A 24,203-nucleotide genomic window follows, 5' to 3' on the forward strand; every position below is an offset into this window, starting at 1 on the left:
CAAATAAATCCTGCCATCTAGAGGATCTTTTTTTAATCTTCAGAGGAAAAAGGCTAATTGCGATTAGTTTGATCTATTGTAAATCCTTTACTTCAAAAGTAGTTCAGACACCCTACTACTTTCATAAACTTCCGGATACTTCTGGGTGACAATTCATTTATTTTACTTGGATGCAGATCAGTCCATCCTAAGTGATGGAGACGTTTGAGAGATTAACTTTCACATTCACTCAAAATGTGAATCCCAGTTTCCTTCTCTTTAGTATTAATAATAATAATAATAATAAATTTATTCGATCAGAAATTATGTACAAATAATACATATTGGTAAAATAAATAGAGAACATGCATTAATTTTTTTTGCCACAAATTTGGAATCACGCTTAATTCACATTTTTCTTGTTTCTATGGAAAATTACGTTATAATGTATTGAAAGCAAGTTTAGAAACAAATCACTTATCATTCTTTATGTTAATTTATCATTTCTCCGTGCGGTGGCGTTTCTAAAAGTGATGTGTTGGTGTCACTGGCGTTTGAATTTATAGTTTAGCGAAACCATTTTCAATTGAAAATTACATGAAAAAGCAATTTCCTATTAAAAAGTTTGTTTTTTTTTTTTTAAATTTTTTCTCTGTAATTTCTAGTTTACTTTCTAAAAAAAGCAAGTTCTTTATTCTGCTAAGATCGAATTCTTATTGAGTTTACAATGGCCAATCATTAGGCCAATAAGTAATCCTCAAATGATTTTTTCCTATTTGAAAACGCTTTGAGGATTTTTTCCATAAATGTCTTTTTATAAAAGTTTTTGTTTTTGTTTGGTCATGAGTGTCTGCCGAAGAATGGGTGAACTCATGTACCACTCGAGAAATGGTTCTAGTTGGTAGTATATTTATTTTAAAATCATAATGACTGAGATTGACATGGAAATAAAACCTATTAAGGGACGTATGAAACAGCTTTTTTGGGAGTAGATGTTTTGAAAATTCTTAGTAACTTGTGAACATGTTAATTAATATCATAATGGTCATTTTTTCTACTACTTTGCCTAAAATTCTTCTCTCTTAAATTTGCACAAGTTACATGCGATCCATATATCTTATACATTATTAGGCTTGAAACTTTTTTCTGTCCTACTCTTATCTTCTTTATCCCTTAATCAAATTCCATAATTCACCCCTCATTTTCAAATTTTCTATGTTTTGGCCAAATGGTATAAAAATGTACCGCCTAGGAAAAAAACACGCTAGACAAATAATTTGAAGGAAATATATAATAAATAATAAGTTTATTAGACAAACATGTTAGTTTTTTAGATGCTTTCCTTATACTCTAGACATATAATTACTATTTTTAATACTTGTTCTTCGAATATTAATTTACTTTCTTTTGACTTTTGACTTTTTTCACCACTTTTCAACGAAATTTGTTGTTTAATTTAATTATTTTAAGCCACGGGTCAGGGTAATTACAGGAGCGAAATTCCTCACGGGTCGAGCTAGTTATTTACTTAATATCTAAAACTAGCCCTACATAATTAGGCTCGTAGGTAATAAGTAAAACATACCTTCATAATAATATTATTTTAAACATTATAAAATATATTAAAAATATAAGTCTGCATGTATGTTAATTAATTAATTTTATAATCTTTAAAATAATAATTTTAAATAATATATAAATAAAATATTCGTTCTCATATTATTATCTTTGTTGTTTTTCTTACGTCAATTAATTATAAGTAATATTTAACAATATTTTACTAACAACATGTAAAACATTTATTGTGTGCTAACATAATTATAATTTAATATAATTTTAATTAAATAAAAATATTTAATTATAATTTTTTATTTCATTTTATTATTTAATTTATAAAAAATATAATTACGTTAGTTAGTTAGTAGTAGACTACTTAGTTTTTAATTTTAGTAAGTTATTGTTAATTTTTTCACATGTTAATAAAAAAGGTGAAGGAAGATAAAAGTAAAAAGTGGACTAAGACCACCCATAGTGTTCATGGGTGTAGAACCATACCGATGCTTAACTTTTTCGTTCTTTTAAAACAAAGAAACGAAATGATTTCACAATGGCCGGGAATAGAGCCTGAGCTCACTAGATATACGGTCTAGGATGTTGTCTCTGCGCAAGTACTGTTATGAAACCATACATAAATTTTTTCAAATTTTAGTTTATTTTGTACACTGTTTGTAAGCCGTATTGTTAGCTATTTATGTTATATGAAGTACGAAGAGTTCTTATGGACGTTCTTGTGTATACAAAAAAGATTGATTACATAAGTGTATACATGCAGTCCGTCGTACTCATCACTTGAAGTTGAACACATACAATACCAATCACACACAGTCACGCATAACCCTAACACACGGTAAACATTACTTTTTTGTTTTATACATGAGAGCGTCCATAAAAATTCTTCTTACTTCATATATTTTATAAGGCTTACAAGTTATGTAAGTACAGTCTCGCCCTTGTATGTTATATGGTATAATTTGTAAATATAGCTATTAAAAAATCGTGTATGAGGGACTTTGAGTTAAATAAAAAGTGGATAAGAACTTATAAGTTTAGTTCCATGATAAAAATATTACTCCCGTTCTTGTTTAACTGAAAAAAAATAATTGAATAGCTGGCTCGATTATGATTTTTGTGATAACAAAGTTTTATAATGTTTAAAGATCCAGACATCTAGCTTGAGTTATCCTGTCTTTACACCAACCTGAGAGGAAGTAATAAGAAAAAGTTTTAATTTCAACCTGATCCGACTTCTTCAATAATTTAATTCATTCTTTTAAGGATAATGAATGTGCTTGCTACCAAAACCTTGGCTGAGGCTTAGCCAAGATTCCATTTATAAGTTTGAATTCAGGCTCAGAATTATACAACAATTGTAATTAAAAACGAACAATTTTGTATATAAAATATATAATTTTTTCCCATTTTAAAAATATTAAAATTGTAGTACCAACTCATACACACACATACATATTCCACTCACTTCATGCATAAATAATAAAATTTAATTAATAATTATTAAATTTATCATACATAAAATTGTGTGTAAATAAAATTATTAAAATGATATTTTTTTAACCCTCTAATGGATATCTTTCATCATAATACAAAGTGATGTGTTTTAAGTTTAAATTGTAAACATTTGACTTTTTCAAATTTTTTTGTCTTTAAACACTGACTGAAAATATTTCTGTAAATAGAAAACAAGCAAAGGTTGAAGGTCTGTGGATCAGTAGCAAAAACTGGAGTAACTTTGCTGCCTTATATAATAAATCCATTAACCTCTTTCTCTTAAATCTTTGCATTGAATCATTTTAGCATATATTTTTAGCATATATCATTATTTTCTCAATGTCTATACATACCTCCTCTTCCATATCAGTTAGAAGGCCTTGGCCTAATATTTTAGAATGACCATTTTCGACCATCGATGGAATTTGATCATTAAAACACATATTTCTATGATAACGCCAGTGATTTTCGTAGGTCACTCTCTCCTTATGCCACATGTTGCTTTAGGTTTTCGATCACATGCTTCGTGATATTATACAATCATCACAATTCTGCTTCTTCCTGTTTTTTTATTTGTAAGAAATAAAAAAAATAATGGAAAGAAAATCTGTTTGCGTTGCTAATTAAAAATACTCAATTTTTCTAAAATTATTAGAAAAGTTATCAAAAATAAATAGATAGGTAATGAAACTCTCATTAGTGCTACTACATATGTCACTGTGATCAGCGAATGCAATAATTACAACGCGTCTCAAGAAAAGTTTACCTTAATTAATCGCCATTGTAATAAACCTAAAATTCTGTTTTTTACCAATAAAAGACTATTTTGTAAATCTTTATTATACAATAATATTTTCTTTCGTTTTGTTAATAGTAGTCGTTAATAGTAGCCCCCGCCGTAAAAACCGACTTTAAATAAATAAATAATAAATAAATAAATAAATCTTTGCCTTCAGAAAATAATGGAAAAGTATAAATAAAGTATTAGGCATAAAGGCAATGTCTACTAGATGTGGCAGAATTTTGGTCATTGAAGGGTTAAAAAAAATCATATTATAAAATAATGAAATTATTATCATCATCATGAAAATTGAACAGTTATTATTTAAAAAAATGAATTTAATTATATTTCATTATTAAACATTATTAAAATTACAATAATTGTTTAGTAATAATTAATTATAATTTATTAAAAAACATTTGTTGTTAATTTGTAATACAAACTAAAATTATAAATTACGTCAGCAATGGTTGATTGATTTCAAAGAGTATTAAAAAATAATATGGATATTTCTATTAATTAATAATTGAATTTATTTGTGATTAAGTTTATGCTCTAATAATGAAATCACAATTGAAATTTTAGATATAAAGGTAGCGTATATTTTTTAACTAATCTGCTACAAGTCGAAAGTTTGTGTGTGCGTTGGTCCCTAAAAAGTCCAATAACACTGAGCATAAGGGTGATTTTGAAGAAAATCTCTTTTAAAAGTTATATTAGTCAGTTTCAGAGATGTTTCTTTCTTTTATTAGTCAGTTTCTGAGATACAGACTGAAATTGCTCCGGAATGACGCTCTTCGTGTGCGATTTAGGCTTTTAAAAACAAAGGTTCGAGAGAATCTCTTTTAAAAAAGTCGTATAAATGACAAAAAACAAACTATGATCGAGAATTTGATGAACACCATTTAAAAACTTTATCCAAAATAATACAAAAATCGGGTTAAATCAATTACTGGGTAAGCTGTTTTTGAGATATCCTGCAAAATAATGCATGATAGATCTTTTTTCTTAGCGAATTTGGATATATTTCGAAAATTACTGCTGTTATCGTCAAATGGTCAGGAGTTTTTTATTTTCAGGTTCTTAATATTTGATTAACTTACAAGTTACAAGTTTCTGCGGTAAATATTTGTTTTGGGATATCTCAAATTGTTAACGATATTAGTCATTATATATATTTTTAACCCCCGAACCAAAAAAAGAGGTGATATAAGTTTGACCGCTATGTGTTTCTGTCTGTCTATCTGTCTGTGGCATCCTAGCGCCTAAGCAAATGAACTGATTTTGATGTTTTTGTTTCGTTTCAAATATAACTTGAGAGATTGTTCTTAGCTATGTTTCTAGAGCGAGTTTAGCGTTTCGTACCCGAAACAACTAGAAAATGAAAGGCTCTAAGGATGAAAGGAAGGAAGGAAACATAATTTAATAGAAAATGTTCTTAGATATGTTTTAAGTGTGAGCTTAGGGTTCTGTAACCAAAAAATTTGTTGGGGGTTTTTAAATTTCTCTTGTTGGATCAAAATGTTTAAATCAAAAACAAGAATCAATATACATATTATGTTTTTTACGGTTTTTTGTAATTAGGAGTATCTTTCCTTATCTTAAGGAGACGGTTCCCCGTCACTCTTTTTATGTATTAAGCCTATTGGTTATAAATATGGACTTGTAGATGGCCACTCTCTGGCAATTGTCTGCCAATGAAAATAAATTTACCGTTACTTTTAATACGATAATGAATTTTCTAGCTTTGCACTGAAGTCAATCAAATGTGTCCATACATGACCGTAATATATCTATGATCAAATTATGTTTGTTTTTTACTGATTAGTTGAAATAATAAATAAATATTCAATGAATAATATACATATTATTATGTTAATTGTGTTATCAGAAAAACAGTCATAAACAGAAATTCCCACATCAAGAATAAAATGAATTATATATTAAATAATTTATATTATATTTTGTAATTATAATTATTGACAAAAGAAAATTTTCATTAATTAATTAAAATACCTCTACCTATATTTCATAAAACATATTTTAATTTAAAGTAAATATACACACATTGAAAAAAATTATAGATATATAAAAATATTAAAATATTAGCTGTTGTTTGTATCAACAAAATACAAGATTCGTACAAAAATGTAAATACATCATATTGAAGCCATAAAGTTGCACATTATTGCAATGTGATAACAATTTTAGAAATTGCAAAGAGAAATCATTTAGGCTGAAACATTAAACACAAAAAGACCGAAAACATACGAGGCAGAGAATGTTCTTTTTGAAGTGCAATTGAGGGCCTCCAAAAAGCGATAGATCCTACTCCAAAAAGCGACAGACCCCTAGAATAAATTCCGGGGTCTGTCGCTTATGCCTGTTATCTCGCACTTTCCTCTGGTGGATCTCAAAGAAACCTACAGAGAGTATATTAGATTGATTGTTAGGTAATGATTGAGAAGTTTGCGTTTTGAGATATTTTTCTTCATTTTTGAATTTTTGACAAAAAGAGGGGGTGAATTTAAATTAACTGCGTAGAAAATGTTTGGAAAATTGTATTATTAATTTTGGACCTTTAAATTTATTCGCAGATCTAATATCACTTTTTATACAATATGTATACGAAATATACCAAGGTATACTAAGTTCAGTCCCAAGTTTGTAACGCTTAATAATATTAATGCTATAAACAAAATTTTGGTGTAGGTGTTCATAAAATCACCTAATTAATCTATTTCTGGTTGTCTGTCTGTCTGTCTGTCATCTGTCAATCGCCTGTCGGTCTTTCATCTAGATAACTCAAAAACGAAAAGAGATATCAAGTTGAAATTTTTATAGCGTGCTAAGGGCGTAAAAAGTGAGGTCCAGTTCGTAAATGAGCAACATAGGTCAATTGGATTGGATCTTGGGTCTGTAGGACCCATCTTGTAAACCGTTAGAGATAGAAAAAAAGTTTAAATGTAAAATGTTCCTTATAAAAAAATAAACAACTTTTGTTTGAAACATTTTTTCGTAAACATCACTGTTTACCGGCGAAAGTGCAAGTTATGGGTAAATTTGATAGTATGTATTATATGGGAATATCAGTTATATATGTGTGACATGTATGTATGTGTAATGTGACAGTGTAATCAACACTGTCTGTATATGGTATTTCAACAGTTAACTCAGCCAATTATTTGTTTTTCCTTGTTTTCTGATATTTTTGATTAGAAGAAACAATTGAGAAAATTTGCTACTGTTTTCTTATAAAACCCTAATGTTGTCTGTTGCAGTATTTCTTCGCTTTTATCTATCAAAACCTTCCATAGAATCTTAGATATTGTAAATTTTAATTAAAATTATAGATCTTTTGGTCCATATCCCAAAATTTTTTTTATATATGTATGAATAAATATAAACATCACTGATTTTATACAATGATTTATTATACTCATTATAATTACTAAATGCTTTCCATTTATTTTGCTTAGTGAGTCGAACTAAAGCAAGTTTACTTATTAAATGAAAAATAAAATACGAACCTGTTTATTGATCTGTAGGTACGTAAGAGGAACTTGTGACATAATCATAAAACTTTTTGATGATCATTTAGATCTAGACTCAGGCGTCGTATTTGAAGCCTTCCACTTTTTTGTTAAAGTCAGGTTTAAAAATTTCTCCCTTACAGTAAAGAAATTAGCCTGGTAAGCTTAAAACTTATTTGAGAATCCGATAATAGATTTTTCGAAAGGAGCGAAAGTTGTCATGAGACCCGTTACGAACTATGTTCTTTTTTACATAATTTATGTATTTTTAATTTTAAAAAAAATTTGATTGTTAATAATTTAAAAAAATATTTAAACATCGGCGGTTTTTGATCTGCCTACCTTCTGTATATAACACGGACACTGTAACCACAATACCACGGCTTCATTGAGAATACTATATATATTTCAAGATATTATAACTATAAAAAATATGTCGGTCAGACGCTAATTTTTGCCTTGTCCCCATCCGCCGAACGAAGGAACGTAGTTAAAAAAGAATCAATGAATGTATCAGCAATATCTTTAAATAAAATTCATTTATCCAATATAATACTTTCAGTTTCAAAATATGGCGCTCGTTTTAATTTTATCATTTTAATATTGAAAAGAAACTTGTAATTTTTCATTTTCATGTTTTTTTTTTCATTTGTTTATAATCAATGAAAAGTTTAATTAATTAAAAAAATTCAATTTAAAAACTATATTAAAAAAAATTAAATTTTACTGTGATTTTGTAACATACGTCGTACAAATACAAATTGAAATCAAGGTGATCCTTCATAATTTTACCGCCAGTTTTATGTTGATTAAATTTAAACAATAAAATTAATTCCGCTTCTCACTCTGAAGTTTTTATGATCCACTTTTGATTAATTTTTCGAAAAAAATTTAATTTTCAAAATGGACAATTATTATTAACTGACTTGTGACTATAAGTCACTCATACATGGCTATTTTTAAAAGCTCGAGGTTCTTCAAATCATCCTTGATATTTTAAATTCAACGCCTCTAAAACGATGTGTATATCAAATTTGGTGGAAGTGAAGGCAAATCAGGTTTTGTCTATCATAAAAGAGTATTTTCATCCAATTTAAATATATTATTCGTATTCTTCTGAACAAACTTTTTCATATAATATCCATATCATGGAAGTGTCTCAAGAATAACTAATCCGCCATCTTGGGGGATCCGTCATATTGGATTTAGAATGACATCACTTAGCTAATCATGCATTATTAGCGAAACAAAACGTATGCAATATTTCAAAGTAATTGGTTGAGGATAACGGTTTTCAAATTCTGTTGCAAAATTTGAGCATGAACAAACCTTATCTTATTTTTGTCATATTCCTTACCAGACTGTCGAAACGTAAACATGAAAATGATTTAATGAAACCTATATCTATCGCCAGTCTATTACAAAAATATTTTTTTGTTGACTTTTTTATAAATAAAATTCATAGCGAATTCTCTCAGAGATTGAAAAAAGAACACATTTTTCTTAAAATCGAATTTGCATTTTTAATTTTTCATTTGAGTTTTTATTTCTAGTCGAAAAGTCGAAAAGCGTCTAGAGTACTTTTTGGCTTAAAACTGATCAAGAAAACAAAAAAAAAAAAAATTTTATTGAAAAAATTCAAAATTTTGTACTTTTCGCATTGCAAATTTTGTACTTCGCTAAAAATTCAAAAAATTCGCTAAAAATTCAAAAAATCAATAGAAAATACATTTTTTGTAATAAAATTTTGCGTGCTTAAACATTATCGTCGTAAATAAACAGTCACAGATGAGTCTGGAAATGCCAGACATGTTCAAATGATAAATAGAAATAAAATTAATTTTGTATAATTGGCTTGTAATAATGCAAGTTGTACTCTTGACAATTTATTATTATTGATTTTTACGAAAACTATCATCGATACAATATCTCTTTCTCTATCTATATCTCTACCTCTATCTCTATTTCTTCCCTATCCCTATCCCTATATATTTTAAATGCGAAAGTAAGCATGTTTGTTTGTTTGTTTGTTACGCTTTCACGCTAAAACTAGCAAATGGTTTTTAATGAAACTGTACAGTAATATAGCTCATACTTCAGAATAACACATGAGATATAATTTATAAAGATATACTAATAAAAACTAAAAAAAAAATTAAAAATAATTTAATTTGACATTACCATAAATTATAGATTTTTGTAAAAGTAGTCATTTGACATTACCATAAATTACAGATTTCTGTAAAAATAGTGAATATAAAATATTTCACGGCCATCAAAATTTCGAGTGTTATAGAAAGGGGATAAGCGAGAGCAATCTTTATCAATCTTTACTTTTAAACCCAGCGAAGTGGGTGGGTATCACTCTAGCAAATAATATAATATCCTTTCAGATAATAATTTCTAAATTGCATGAGGATATTTATAGACATTCGTAACTGATCGCACAGATTGTTTTTGAATAAAAATTTTTGAAATACATTGTTGATCTTGTTATGTTAGATTTAAAGTATATATACAATATAAACACTTAAAAACATAAAATGTAAATAATATATTGGTTGTTTAAATTTATAAGACACCACACTTGAAGAATCTCATTTGTTTGAGACATTTGATACATGATGTCCTCTGTCAATCAACTCTTACATATAATTATAAACATTATAGACAAGAGTTAGTTAGTGTACATCTACATATCAGACAACGAGACAAACAGACAAACATACACATACTTAGTTAAATAAAAATAAATTTACTTATATATTTTAAGTGCATGTGTGGTTGGTTGTTTTGTCAAGTGTATTAAATTATTTCTTACCATATGGTCGAAAGAAACTGCCCTACGTTGGTCGTTTCACAAACGACCGAAATAGCTGAATTAGTAATTATTGAAAGGAAAATTGGTCAAAGCCAATTAAAGGAATTTGTTAAAGATTTTGTTAGTTTTTACGATTTTTTTTTATACCATGTATATATGAAATATATCATAGTATATTAAGTTTAGTCCCAAGTTTGTAACGCTTAAAAATATTGATTCTACGAGTAAAATTTTGGCTTAGGTGTTCAAAAAATGACCTAATAAGTCCATTTTCGGTTGTCTGCCCGTCTCTCTGTCAACACGATAACTCAAAAATGAAAAAAGATATAAAGCTCAAATTTTTACAACGTGCTTAAGACATAAAAAGTGAGGTCGAGTTCGTAAATGAACAACATACGTCAATTGGGTCTTAGATCCGTAGGACCCATCTTTTAAACCGTTAGAGATGGAACAAATGTTTAAATGTAAAAAATGTTCCTTATAAAAAAATAAACAACTTTTGTTAGAAACATTTTTTTGTAAACATCATTGTATACACGTGAGAACGCTATTTAGCGTTGTTTAAAAAACAAACGATCCCGTAAGCAACACTGTCTATACATGTTATTTCAACAATTAACTCTAAATTACAAAAAAAAACTAGAACTTAAAGAAAAGTATTTACAATTTCGATTACACCGAATCAGTTGTAATCGACATCATGTGGCATGCAGTATCGTTTCCTGAAAATCAATGTACGTGGGTCAAATCGGCCCAGTTCATTGATTTTCGAGAAACGATTTTTGCAGGATGATTGGAAACAGGATTTCGAAATGGTTTAGATGAATGTTCATATCGTTGGAATATTTTGTACAAAACTACTCTTTGGAATATTTCGTGCAAAACTACTTTTAGTCTCATGTTGCTAAGACAAATCACAAATCGCAAAAGATTTGCGTTCTTGTACGAAAAACAGCAAACGAAACTTTCGTACAGCTCTTGTAAGAAATTTACGTTGTATTTGCATGATAGCGTTGAACGAAAGACCTTTTATTTGGGGATGGAATATTCAGTTATCAAGTGTAACAAAAATTTCAGACCAGTCGGTAATAACTTATTAAGTAAACGTTACTTAAGTTACCAACAAATATCATTCAATTTAAAATGCGATAAATATAATAATAAAACACGACTGACTGACGGACCAGACCCATAGTTAAGTGTATGTATAAGGTGCAAATGAGTGAAGCCAAACCACTTTTAAAATCATGTTGTGTCCACTTAAATAGTTTATTTTGTATTTAAAACACATACTTTAACCATTCGAACGGAATAATAATAAAATTGATTTATTCACAATTTGTATTTGACTTGATTTAAGTAAGAGTGAGTCTATAACTAAGTAATAGACAAGTTCCTATCTCGAAAAAGGGTCGAGGCTCTTACCAGAAAGAAAGCCACACGTATCAATTTTTAGACTACCTTTAAAAAACATTTCTAATCATCTTCGATAATTTTAATTAAATTTAACTTCGTTACATGTTGATTTAAAGTGGATTTACTTTAAATCTGAGCGCCATTTAAATGCATAAAATACTGAAAATACACGATAAATAGCACATTTGTTAGTTGTTTAACTTTAATTTAAAATCGAAAAGAAAATCCGAAAGACCCAGAATTTTTCTAAAGAGTCTTTTTCTTAAATATTTAAAAATTCTGATTTATTCTTTTTGCATTTGTTTTCGATAATAAAATTAATAAATTGTTAAATAGGGAATATCAATGACTTTTTTTTACTATCTTTAAGCTCGTAGCGTCTGCTTGTCTGCCGAAAAAATTTTGTGTCTATTTTTAACCCTTTCTCATGATTCAATCAAGATGAAACTTTGAAAGGGAATATAAAAAAAGTTGGTTTTTATGGATTAGTTGTTTTGCTTTGAAAAAAGCTCATTCATGTAGCAAACAGCAGAGTAAAATTCTTTTTTTGAATAACTATAAAAATGATCAAGATAAAAGTCATCAAAGATTTGTTTACATCTCTTTCTAGCAAAACAGAATTTAGGATTGAGTTCTTATGGCAATCACAGTCTATAACGTCAAAATGACGCTCGATCTCTCTGTTTAATATCTTTATAATTACTAGTTTAAAAAGATTATTTCATCCGTATTTCTAGACCAATTTTAAATTTAATCTCACTTTTTGTCACCTCTTTTAGCATATTTTCATATTTTGATAAGAAATGTGAAAAAAATGATCGATATTCCCTATTCGTTATGTTTCGAAGTAAACATAATTGAAAATTATCGGGGTAGGCTTTAAATATTTTTAGAGCGATTCTCTCAACTGTCATGAGTGGCGGCTCGACCTATTATTCGGTTTAGGAAATGGTCTATTAGAGTAAGTTCATCTTTATGTTATTTTATTTAAATAATATAATTGATGACATGTTTGTTTGAGAGGATTTGTTAAGTGCATATACATAGAGATCACGCCAATAATTTAGTAATATTTTAAATGTCAATTATTTATATAAAGTAATATAATAATTGAAGTCGAGTTTTTTTTACCAGATGTTTCATCGTTTTTCGAAGGTTGCTGATTGTAAATCCTTAAGATGCTCTTTAGAAACTAGAAAGAAATTACTTACCTTCCATATACGCTCTCGCGGGATATCTTTACTGAGTATGCACACCAAAGTCAGTCAAAGTAAATCACTCGTCTTACTTCGCAAATATTTCATTGCTATGGCTGTCATTAAAGTTGTAAGAGCTGTTGCTGTAGCTCTCTTTGCGATTGCTCACGTTGCAAGTAATCACGAGAATCTGGAGATGATAGTCGCGTTGATACCTCATGTTTCCTTCAATTCGAGTACGAAAAATTTTTATTCATACAAATTAGGCAGGTCAAAGCGAGAGCAGGTCAACCAACTTCGTTCTACCTAGCGAGAGTGTGGACTGGGCAATATAAGTCTTAATTAATTACTGCGGATTAATTACTACGGAAGTTTCACTCGTACGTACTATTATTTACATATACATAAAACTATATACATATACGTACAAGTGAAACTTCCGTAGTAATTAATTCGGGATAGTCTGTAGATTTTTCTTGATTTTTATTATAAATCATTTTTATTATAATTTCCAGTCAATTTTTCTTTGCTGCAATGTATTTTTTTGTACACTCATTGACAGTTTTTGAATTACATAAAAAGTTTCACTTTTGACGCTGTTAGTTTTGGACTGACGCATACATTTTTTGTATCTTCATTGACAATAACTGAGAATAAAAACAATATACAGATAACAACAAATAATAGATATACAGATAACAACAAATAATAGAGAATAAAAACAATATACAGAAAACAATATATACAGATAACATTTAATAAATAAATAAAGATCGACATATAAGATTTAAATGTAAGTAGGTTTGAACTATCCTTGTTTAATAAAAACGCTAGTGTCCCATAAAAAGTTTCACTTTAATAACATTTAATAAATAAAGATCGACATATAAGATTTAAATGTAAGTAGGTTTGAACTATCCTTGTTTAATAAATAAATGGTATATGTACAGTACTTTATAAATGGTATATGTACTTTAATAACATTTAATAAATAAAGATCGACATATAAGATTTAAATGTAAGTAGGTTTGAACTATCCTTGTTTAATAAATAAATGGTATATGTACAGTACTTTATAAATGGTATATGTACTTTAATAACATTTAATAAATAAAGATCGACATATAAGATTTAAATGTAAGTAGGTTTGAACTATCCTTGTTTAATAAATAAATGGTATATGTACAGTTATCAAGTTCCACGGCCTCTCTCACTCTGCTGGAGTAAATGGTAATAAGAAAGAGACAAAACGTCCCATAAAAAGTTTCACTTTAAAAAAATTTTTTGTTTCTGTATTTGATGAAAATTTGTTGATAAATCCTGCACGCAGTTTTTATTTCAGAACGATTCTTGAGATATCTCAAAAATACTCATCTATAATTGTTAAACGAACTTGATTTGTATATTTTTCGAGTTCTTTGTTATTAAAACACAGTAAGTCTGGTGGATTGTATCCCGGCTTTAATAAGTACGTAATTACTTTTGCCAATTAAACATAGAACACCATATATTCTCATTAAAATTCTTTCAACTCATATAAGATGAAAACAAATACTCTCTATAAACTACATATACACTATAGATATAAAATACAGGATTGTTCAATAAGATGTTGCCTCGTATATAGAAATTTTATTACCACTTAAAGTGTGGTAGGACTTATACTTTAATAACGTAATAATACAAGAGTAAATATATGATTTTAATAAAATTTATTATACTTTATAGTATTATTATTATTTTATGTTCATAAAATACGCGTCTCCCTCATTCAAGTGGTCACTTATTTTTGTACAATGTGTTTCTTTACTGTATATGGTAACATCTGTTTTTATAAAACTCTTGTTAATATCTTATTGAACAACCCTGTATATACATAACATAGTTTTATACATACATACATACATCTAATTATAATCTTAATTAATTACAGTAACAAATTAACACTCAATATCTTTATGTAATAATGACTAATTAAAACTGATTCTTTACAAACATAAAACTTTAATTAAAAGTGACTCAAGTAAAATTGTTTATAATACTAATCATCATCATCATATAACTTTTATTCTGGGTTGTTTATTTTAGTTTAATTTTTTTCTTTTGCAATTTTATTTACAATACATTGAAGTTGTTTTTCTTTGCTATTTTTTTTTTTTTCAAAAGAAACGTTTAATATTACAAACGAAGAATATGAAATAATTGTTTTTGAAAAAATTTAATCGAATAACTTAATTAAAAAATTCACATATTTAAATTGTTGTTGTTTTTTTGTTTTTTTTTTAAAATATGATTTGAGTACAATTGTAGGGGCTCCGAAGATCTGATATCGCTTCCAAGGGCCTCTATTAGTAAAGTTGTTGCGGTTATTACAGAACACTGGCTGGGCGGCAAGCATACTGAACGCCTGGTCCTGACAGAGTATCACGACTATTGCAGGAGCTGTCAAAGTGTAGGGGAAAAGGAGACAATGTCTCATTTTCTCTGTCTCTGTTCAGCTCTTATCATGAAAAAATGGACTTGATCGAGGCTGCCTCCCTTTGACTTTCTCTCCCACCTAAATTTCGTTGACGTCTAAGCACTCCTGTTGTTCTTGAACTGCTTCAAATGGTTCATGGTGTGGTACCGAAAATGGGCCAACCCTTTTTCGGTATCACAACGGTCCTATGGTCTAAGTATGTCTTACCGCAGGACAGCTACTCTATCTTAACCTTACCTTTATTCTTTAACTCTAGACCAAAGAGTATGAGATAGAAGAGAAGGCTGCCATTACTGGCAATGTAATAAAAGAGTATACGAGTTTCAACGCCTCCTGTGGTTGCGTTCAGTCATAAACGATCTCCACTATAATAATTTTGTTTAAAAAATTCTGTAAGCAGAGCGTAGTTTCTAATAATGTACTCGATCGTAATATCATGTACTGATTCTGTTGTAAATACAGAAGTATGTCAGAGATGTCAGTCGTACCTTCCCTCTCCTGAAAGTGGATCTTTCATGGATTTTATTCGATAAGTATGCTTTTATGCAGAAAAACTGTTGAATTTATGCAATTTTTAGGCAAAAAATTTCTAATTTGCCACCTCAAGGACAAAAAATCACTGATGTTTACCCGCCTACTACCTCATCAAAAGGATCAAAAGCTGGATACGGTTTTAAATTCGTTTTCGGTTTGAAGTTCATGAAATTATTATGATTTCCTTGCGATTTGCGTAAAAGTTTCTTAAAATCAGAATGAAGTAACCAAAAGATGAAAATTTTTACTGCCAAAAAATGAATAATATTACATCGAAACAATTTGACTTTCCTTGTATACCTTGCAATATTAAAGTACAATAACATTTTTTTCCAATTATAAAATCATTCATTCTTAATTGGCTTATTTAAAAATAGCATTTAAATTCATTGAAAATTAATATTGTATGACGTGTTCAAAATTAAGTTGATTTTAATTACGGTATATGAACTAGCAACGTCACGATAAAGTTGATTTCAAGATGGCTGAAGTATGACTTGACAATTGAGGGAATAGTATAACAATATTAATAATTGTTTCGGGCGAGTCAATGCCGTATACTTCTGGTAGACAGCCCTATTCAATACTGCCTCACGGGGAAAGGGTTAAAAATCGATGCAAATTTTTTTCGACCGACAATCATATAAGCAAACACTAAGAGTTAAAAGCAAGAGAGGTAAGTATATTTCGTTTTACGATTCGGCAAGTAATTTTCATTTGCAAGACTGAAATCCAATTGCTTCGCTAGCACGTATGCAACGTTAGTTAACATAACCGTTCTCAGATTCAAAACTTATTTGATCCCTTAGTAGGTTCAACAAGAAAAAAGTATTTAAAATTCAACTATCTTAAAATAAAGTCTCATAAACGCTGCCATCTCTCGTACCATTACACATTTTATATTTTAAAATAGTTTTAATTAACCTTTTTACCTATTGTATTACTACTACTCATGAATTCAGATCAAAAAGATGTTTATATACCATTTTAAATAATTTAAGTTGCCAATTAATTTTAATGACATTACTCTTTCTTTAAATAAAAATTATTTTAAAATAATGAAACAACTGATTGGTATTTTAGTTTAGAAAAGATTCCATTAATTCTTATTATGTATTTTTTGATAAAAGAAAACATTTTAATTACGGTTTTTGCTTTCGTTGTCCAATGTTTGAATGGAATTCCATGACATAAACATTGTTCCAATACCAGTTGAAGTTTTTAGTTTTATCCCTATATATTATAAATGGGAAAGTAAGCATGTTTGTTTGTTTGTTTGTTTGTTACGCTTTCACGCTAAAACTAGGAAATGGTTTTTAAGGAAACTGTACAACAGTATAGCTGATATATCCGAATAGCACATGAACTATAATTTATAAAGATATATTTAAAAAAATAAAAAAATTTTATTTAATTTGACATATACCTCTTTTTTAATTTTTACAGAAATCTTTAATTTATGGTTCAAAATGACGATTATAGATAGAGCAAATCTATGAGCATCATTTTGAACCATAAATTAAAGAATTCTGTAAAAATTTTAAATAGTAAATGTCAAACAAATCATGGCTAACTATTCTGATAAACTCAATGAATTATGACTATTTTACATTTAACAAAATTGAAAACTGTGTATATCAAGAGAGGATGGAGGCTATAAAGCGGTGGTTTTTTACTTTTTACTAAGCCCAGGGAAGTGGGCGGCTATCAATCTAGTAAATTATAAAAATATTTTGAATTTGCTCTCAGCACGACAGCAAGGATCTCGATTCAATTTTTAACAACCATGCGAAAAAGATTTTTACGTGGGTGTGCTACGTTAGGGTGTTACGTCGATAAATGCACAACGATTGACATCTGAACACTATCCCTCTCCTCCTCCAGTGGCGTAGATAGTTGGACAAGGGCCACGGACAATATATAATATTTAGTATACAGATAGTTTTTGAAAATTCGTCTATAACTTAATTCCAAGTTTGATGCCGCGTTGTTTTCTATCGCAACTAAAATCAATATCAGTTCACAATAAGGTATTATAGTTTCTGTAATAGGCCATAAGCCAACTCAAGCTTAGAAAAACATTCTTAACCTTTCGATAAAGTTTAGTTTTATCATAGATATATCGTTGTAGTGCAACCTGCTGCATAAACATGCTTTATCGTCAGAAATAACGTTGAAAATAGCACATGGTCATCAAAGACGCTTGGCGCATGTGTTGAAAGTCTTAAATTAGAAATGCTCATTTAACATCATAAAAAAATTATTGGAGGCAGTCTCGAGGTTTGCAAGCATCGGGAACTGACTGCTCCTTTCCTTTCAATGCTTAGGCGACCCTTCGAGCTTCGAAGCCTTCTGATAGTTACGCTAGTTCTCCTTCCGCTTTCTGCATTGACAATTTACAGTTATTCTTTTTGTACGTAAAAACTGCTGAACGTGCCAAAGCTTAATTAGAAAATTTTGATAAAGTTGGTATGATGGAATGCTTTTGCAATTGGTATCAAATAGTAGTCGTGTAGTTTTACTTTCATTCTTTTTAACAGCCGTAGTCTTAAAACTCTTAAATTTAATGGCAATTGTTGGAACCAATCATCAAAATGCATTATCTTGACTGAGACTGTAATATCTAATCATCCAGATGTTACAAAAATATATTCGCAGTTTGAAAAATAAAGCTTGAAAAGAATGTTGAATAAATTTGGGTGATAAATAATTCAGCATGTATATACACATAAAATCGACGCATACTTACTTATAAAATGTAATAACAAAATTTAAAGATTACAACGAATTTAATTAAATTGAATAATATAATTAAAATTTTCATTTTATTTAAATTAATATAATAGCGAATAAATAGTTAATTTAAACAACTTTGACTATTTTAATTATACAACATATTCATAATAATTACTATTATTATATTTGAAATTATATTATTTTATACCGGGTGTAATAACTTCATATTTCTGTTATTAAATATGTAGAATTATTAATTATTTTATGCTATACCATCAATATTTAGTATTTTATGCTATACCATCAATATTTAGTATTCAGCAAGCGCTTTAATCCTGTCGCATACCATTCATAGATGTTCCATTGGTTCATGCCGTGCCAGCAATTTTTAGCAGCCATCAAGATTTTATGAAGTGAGAGCTTAAGTGGCCAAGTGGTCTAAGGCAACAAGTGACCGTTTGACAACTTATACGAAACACATCAATCAATTCTGTTAAAGAATATTTATGCTTTTGAAGTACATTGGACCAAAGAATCACGTTGTCTCATACAAATATTGTCCTCGTTTTTCACCCCGTTGTGGTAGAATTTCTGAAAAACTTTTCGTATCGGATGCCTACGTCATACAAAGAACATACCCCTCAAGTTTCTACGATCAACAGATAAGGCTGTGCGTTGAACCGTCAGTCAATCAGGACAAATTCAGGCATTTTATATGAATAGATTATATTAAATATTATTAATTAAATAAATTATTAATCAATAAGCTTATGGTTACAACGTCTTGAAAATTAAAACGTAAACTCTACATTAAATAAAACGAATAATAAAATTTGCGTTTAAGTTTCTGAGACAAATTTCACGGTAGACCAACTTGTACTTCTATACATATTTAAAATTTTAGAATACGATTTAATAAATTTTGTGCACAAAACACATTTCATAGTATGTATAGTAAACTGATGTTTGGTTGACTTGGTATATATATATATATATATATATATATATATATATATATATATATATATATATATATATATATATATATATATATATATAAGAAGAAAATTAATTAATTTTTAGTTGTTATCAGAATAATAATAATAATAACTAACACACACACATAGTACATTAATTAATTAAATTAGGACATTTAATAATATATAAAATACGTTTTATTATGAAGAAAAAAATTATTATTTTAAAAGAAAATTAATATTGTATTTAAAACAGACGCGTATAGTTTTACTTCCATTCAAAATAGTAGAAAACCTACATTTTCTATGAAAAGATATGTAAGATCCGACTTATAATCGACCTTCACCCATCTGCTTACCGAATGAGTAAGTAATTTTTTATGAAATGTAACATGTTAACAAATATCCCTACAATAGGTTGCCTAAAAAAATGTGGTCACTGAATTGCTTATCTTACGGCTTTTGATCTACTCAAAAGTAAGAAGTAAAAGAAATAAGCAGCAACTGAGGGACCTGCCTCTTTTTGTTCCCTATTATCACATATTATAATAGGTTGGCTGATAAGTCCCCGGTCTGACACATAAATGGCGTCGCTAGTATTAAATGCATATTATTTTTATATAGTACCAACCTTCAAATGATTCGTGTCAAAATTTGACGTCTGTAAGTCAATTAGTTTGTGAGATAGAGCGTCTTTTGTGAAGCAACTTTTGTTATTGTGAAAAAAATGGAAAAAAAGGAATTTCGTGTTTTGATAAAATACTGTTTTCTGAAGGGAAAAAATACAGTGGAAGCAAAAACTTGGCTTGAGAATGAGTTTCCGGACTCTGTATTTTTTCCCTTCAGAAAACAGTATTTTATCAAAACACGAAATTCCATTTTTTCCATTTTTTTCACAATAACAAAAGTTGCTTCACAAAAGACGCTCTATCTCACAAACTAATTGACTTACAGACGTCAAATTTTGACACGAATCATTTGAAGGTTGGTACTATATAAAAATAATATGCATTTAATACTAGCGACGCCATTTATGTGTCAGACCGGGGACTTATCATGTTATAAGTTGCTGACACGATTAAAAGAAACATAGCGTAACATACTTTTCCGACGGTTAATATGCCGCATTTAAAAATGATTTAGGAGCCCTTTTTCATTCAACCAATTCATTTGTTACCTACTTTAATGTGGTTTCAATCTGTGTAATTGGGTAGGCTAAATTGACCATTTTTCTCTTCAAGTGCCTATGCATTAAGAAAACCATGAACGAAAACTATATGGATGGAAATATTTCAATATCGTAAAAAGAGCAAAAATTAAAACTCTATAATGGAAGTAATCAAATAGAATAAAAAATGTCAAAAAAAAAAATTTAATTAAAATTTTCATCTCAAGACATTATTGTACTACGTATTGCAGAGATTGTCATGCCTTGGCACCATCATTTGAACACAAAATATACTTTTTGTACTTGAATCAGGTAGCGATTGTGCATCAAAATGATTTCTCCTCCCTGATGTAATGTTATCAATTTACATTGTATAAATGTAGATGAATGACATCTTACAAATTGGCATAACGGATTGTATATATATACAGACGTGTTGTTCTAGACTCTATTTCGTGCTTTGTCGATATTCAGGCGAAGTTGTTTTGTATAAAGCTTACAGTTATTATTAAGTATTATTTTCTTTTTTCTTCTAATGTTTTCTAATAATTAATTTTAGCTTCAATTAATTTTATTTTAGTCTTGTTTCAATTTGAATCCGATATCAATGAAAGTTAATATGTGATATGCTTAAAGAGTCGAATTCGAAAAGAAATATCTATAACTATATCTTATTAGCATCTTATAAGATCACGTGTTAGAGTGAATATAAACATTCTACTATTCTCCGTATATTGATTGATCAGTGGTACAATATGTTTGAATCTCAGGTATTTGGCCATGCATCTTTTCAAAATTTACCTTCTCAATATTTTATTTTTGAATGAGATTGAATGTTATTTAAAACAAACAAACAACTGAACAGTAAATTCAAAAAATTTTACAACTTGCACTAAAAATCAAATTATTTCTAATTTATTTAAAAAAAATCAACAATGAAATAATATCTCTTTGTTTTTGAATAAATTATATGAAATTTAAGAGGGATGTGCAGAAACTACCAAAAATCACTCCTATAACTTAAGCTCCATTATTATATAAGTTTCCATCATCTTTGCTCAGTTTGAGCGAGGTTTTGTTGGGCGCAAAACTTTAAAAACCATGAAAATCCATGATATTTTGACACAAAAAATAAAGTAAAGGTTCTGAAGAATTGAAAACCTGGAAAGGCACTTTCTTATCAAAATGCCTAAAAACTTTGAAAAAAGCGGAATTCTCCCCGAGAATCCCATCCAAATTGCTGACGTCTGCCGTCACTTTTGTAAATTTTTTTTTTGCTTAACTCATTTGGGCAAACCAAGTGTCCAAAGGTAGTTTAAAATAACACCCATAAATCGTATTCTGGTGGCTATAAAACCTTCAATGCAGAACAGTCTACATTTCGGGGAAAATGTGAGTAAAAAAATGGATGAATGAATAAATAAATAAATAAATAAATGACCAGCCAATATATAAAACATATCAACATTAAGTGCTTCCTTTAATTAAAGTTACATTCTATTTTATCTAGGGATGTTGAAGACATTATATTGCAACTTCGACTCACATGCTTTTTGTATCATTGATACAAGCTGATATATTCGATATTTTTGGTATTATTATATTTAGGTACTAGAAAGTAAAATTATTATAGAAATTTTGGGTTTCTAACTTTTAATAAAATACCCTTCGGTTGATGGTATAGTATTAGACAGTCGTTTCCGAATTTGAGTTATTGTGTCAATGCCTTTAAAATTCGATTGATCTAAGAGACAGTATATGGTCGATCTTCACCTATCTGTTCACCAGATGAGACATATTTTTTATGAAATTTTATTGATTTTTAAATAATTCTATCATATTTTTTCCTACTGATCATGGCTATTTTTAATTAAATTAATTCTTTTTCAATTTTTCCATGAAAGGTTTTTTTAAGGTAAGCGTATATCATTATTTTCGTTATTAAATTATCTTTCATTTGATACTAATTTCGATTGGTTAACAGTTAATACAGGTAACTACACCGATTTTTTAATGAATCGAAATTGGTATCAGAAGAAATATAATTTAATGACGAAAATAATGGTTTAGGCTTGCGGAAAAATACGGAAAATCGATACAGAGATAAAATTTACACGCAAAATTCGGATGATGCGAGAATATTTAGAATATAGTAACGTTTTTTAGTTTATTTTAATTCTTAAAAAATCATTTCAAACTAAAACATTAATTTTCTTTTTCCTATTTGTTCTAGGTAAGATCACATCTTCAATTTTCGATGGTATGTAAGCAAATCAATACAATTCAATTATACCATTTTTTGAAAAATGGATTATTTTTCATAACTTTTTTTTAAATACAATCAAATGTGATTTTAAAGAAACTTGAATCAAACCCAAAAGTTGGTTATCGATTTCATTTTTTCTCTTCTTTTACTTACCACCATATAAGCATCTTACTTTGTACAACATGGGACAAGGTTTGTAATTAATGAAAATTGATACTCAGATAAGCGAAGAACTAGTTTCCGAACTGGTTTCATCATTTTACGCATAAACATATCAAACTAGAAGTCAGCAACCGATAGTCGTTTCGTTTAGCAAAACAAAACATTTATGCCTTCAGCACACTTTTATTTACCACTAATTTTCCAAGGAAAATTTAATCAAAGCAGATTTCGTCGAACAAATAGCCTAAAACTGCATCCATTTGAAGAGACCCTAAGACTTTACACATACGATTGTGATGTTGAATCAACTGGTCTCCAACCAAAAGTTGCATTCGAGTTGTAAATCACATGCGTGCTAACCTCAATGTTTAATATCGTTTATTAAACATTTAACAACACTATATTGCATGACGAAATTGTGTCCTCACTTCTCCATTGGCTTGCTATTCCTATGAAATATTTTTTACAAAGCATATTAAATCATTCCATATTTTAATATAATGAAAATTTTTAATATTCAATATTAATAATAATGATAACACTGTATATAAGGTATATTGTCTGTTTAATGTTTGTGATTGTAATTTTTCTTTATATAAATAATATTAGTTATATGTATAAACTTATAGAAATATACATGATATCCCAAAAGTTCGTTTTGACGGGAAATCCAATGATGATCTTGAATTTTACTTTGAACATATCCTCAAAACTATAGCGAACCAAAAATCGACTTTTCAAATAGGAACGCTCACTTTTTTTCAGATTTGAGTGGAAAATTATACGCAAAAATATGATCTTGACTATTATCTTCAAGGTCATTCTAAGGTCAACGGCCTTATTCCATAGAAAACATTAAGGAAAGAGGAACCATCCTCGACAATCCTTTTTTTCCCCGCTGACTCTGCGAGATCTTTAGGGATTTGCATTCTTTTAGGACACCTTGTCTAGATATAAAGAGCTTTTTAAGTAAATTAAACTTTGAATATGTTATTATTTTATTTTGAAACTAGGTTATTGTTTTTATAGACCGTGAGCTGATAATGAAGTAAAATTTCGATGTTTCTTTTTTGGAGTTTGTTACTTTAA

The 24,203-nt window shown here is 28.6% G+C and overlaps 1 protein-coding gene across 2 annotated transcripts in view; it reads left to right on the forward strand.

Moving 5' to 3' along the window:
- The window catches only part of LOC123293186 (LIM/homeobox protein Lhx9-like), a 327,991-nt gene that overhangs the window by 171,120 nt on the left and 132,668 nt on the right, over positions 1–24,203 (forward strand). Inside the window, exon 1 of one of the 2 annotated variants that reach the window (XM_044873919.1) lies at positions 22,911–22,946. The exons of the other annotated variant lie outside the window; for it this stretch is intronic. Within the exon in view, the coding sequence (XP_044729854.1) occupies positions 22,944–22,946 (3 nt within the window). The 5' untranslated portion in view covers positions 22,911–22,943. Of the gene's footprint in view, positions 1–22,910; positions 22,947–24,203 lie in introns of those variants that run through there. 2 annotated transcript variants of the gene reach the window in all.

This window comes from Chrysoperla carnea, chromosome 2 (assembly GCF_905475395.1).
Source record: "Chrysoperla carnea chromosome 2, inChrCarn1.1, whole genome shotgun sequence".
NCBI lineage: Eukaryota > Metazoa > Arthropoda > Insecta > Neuroptera > Chrysopidae > Chrysoperla > Chrysoperla carnea.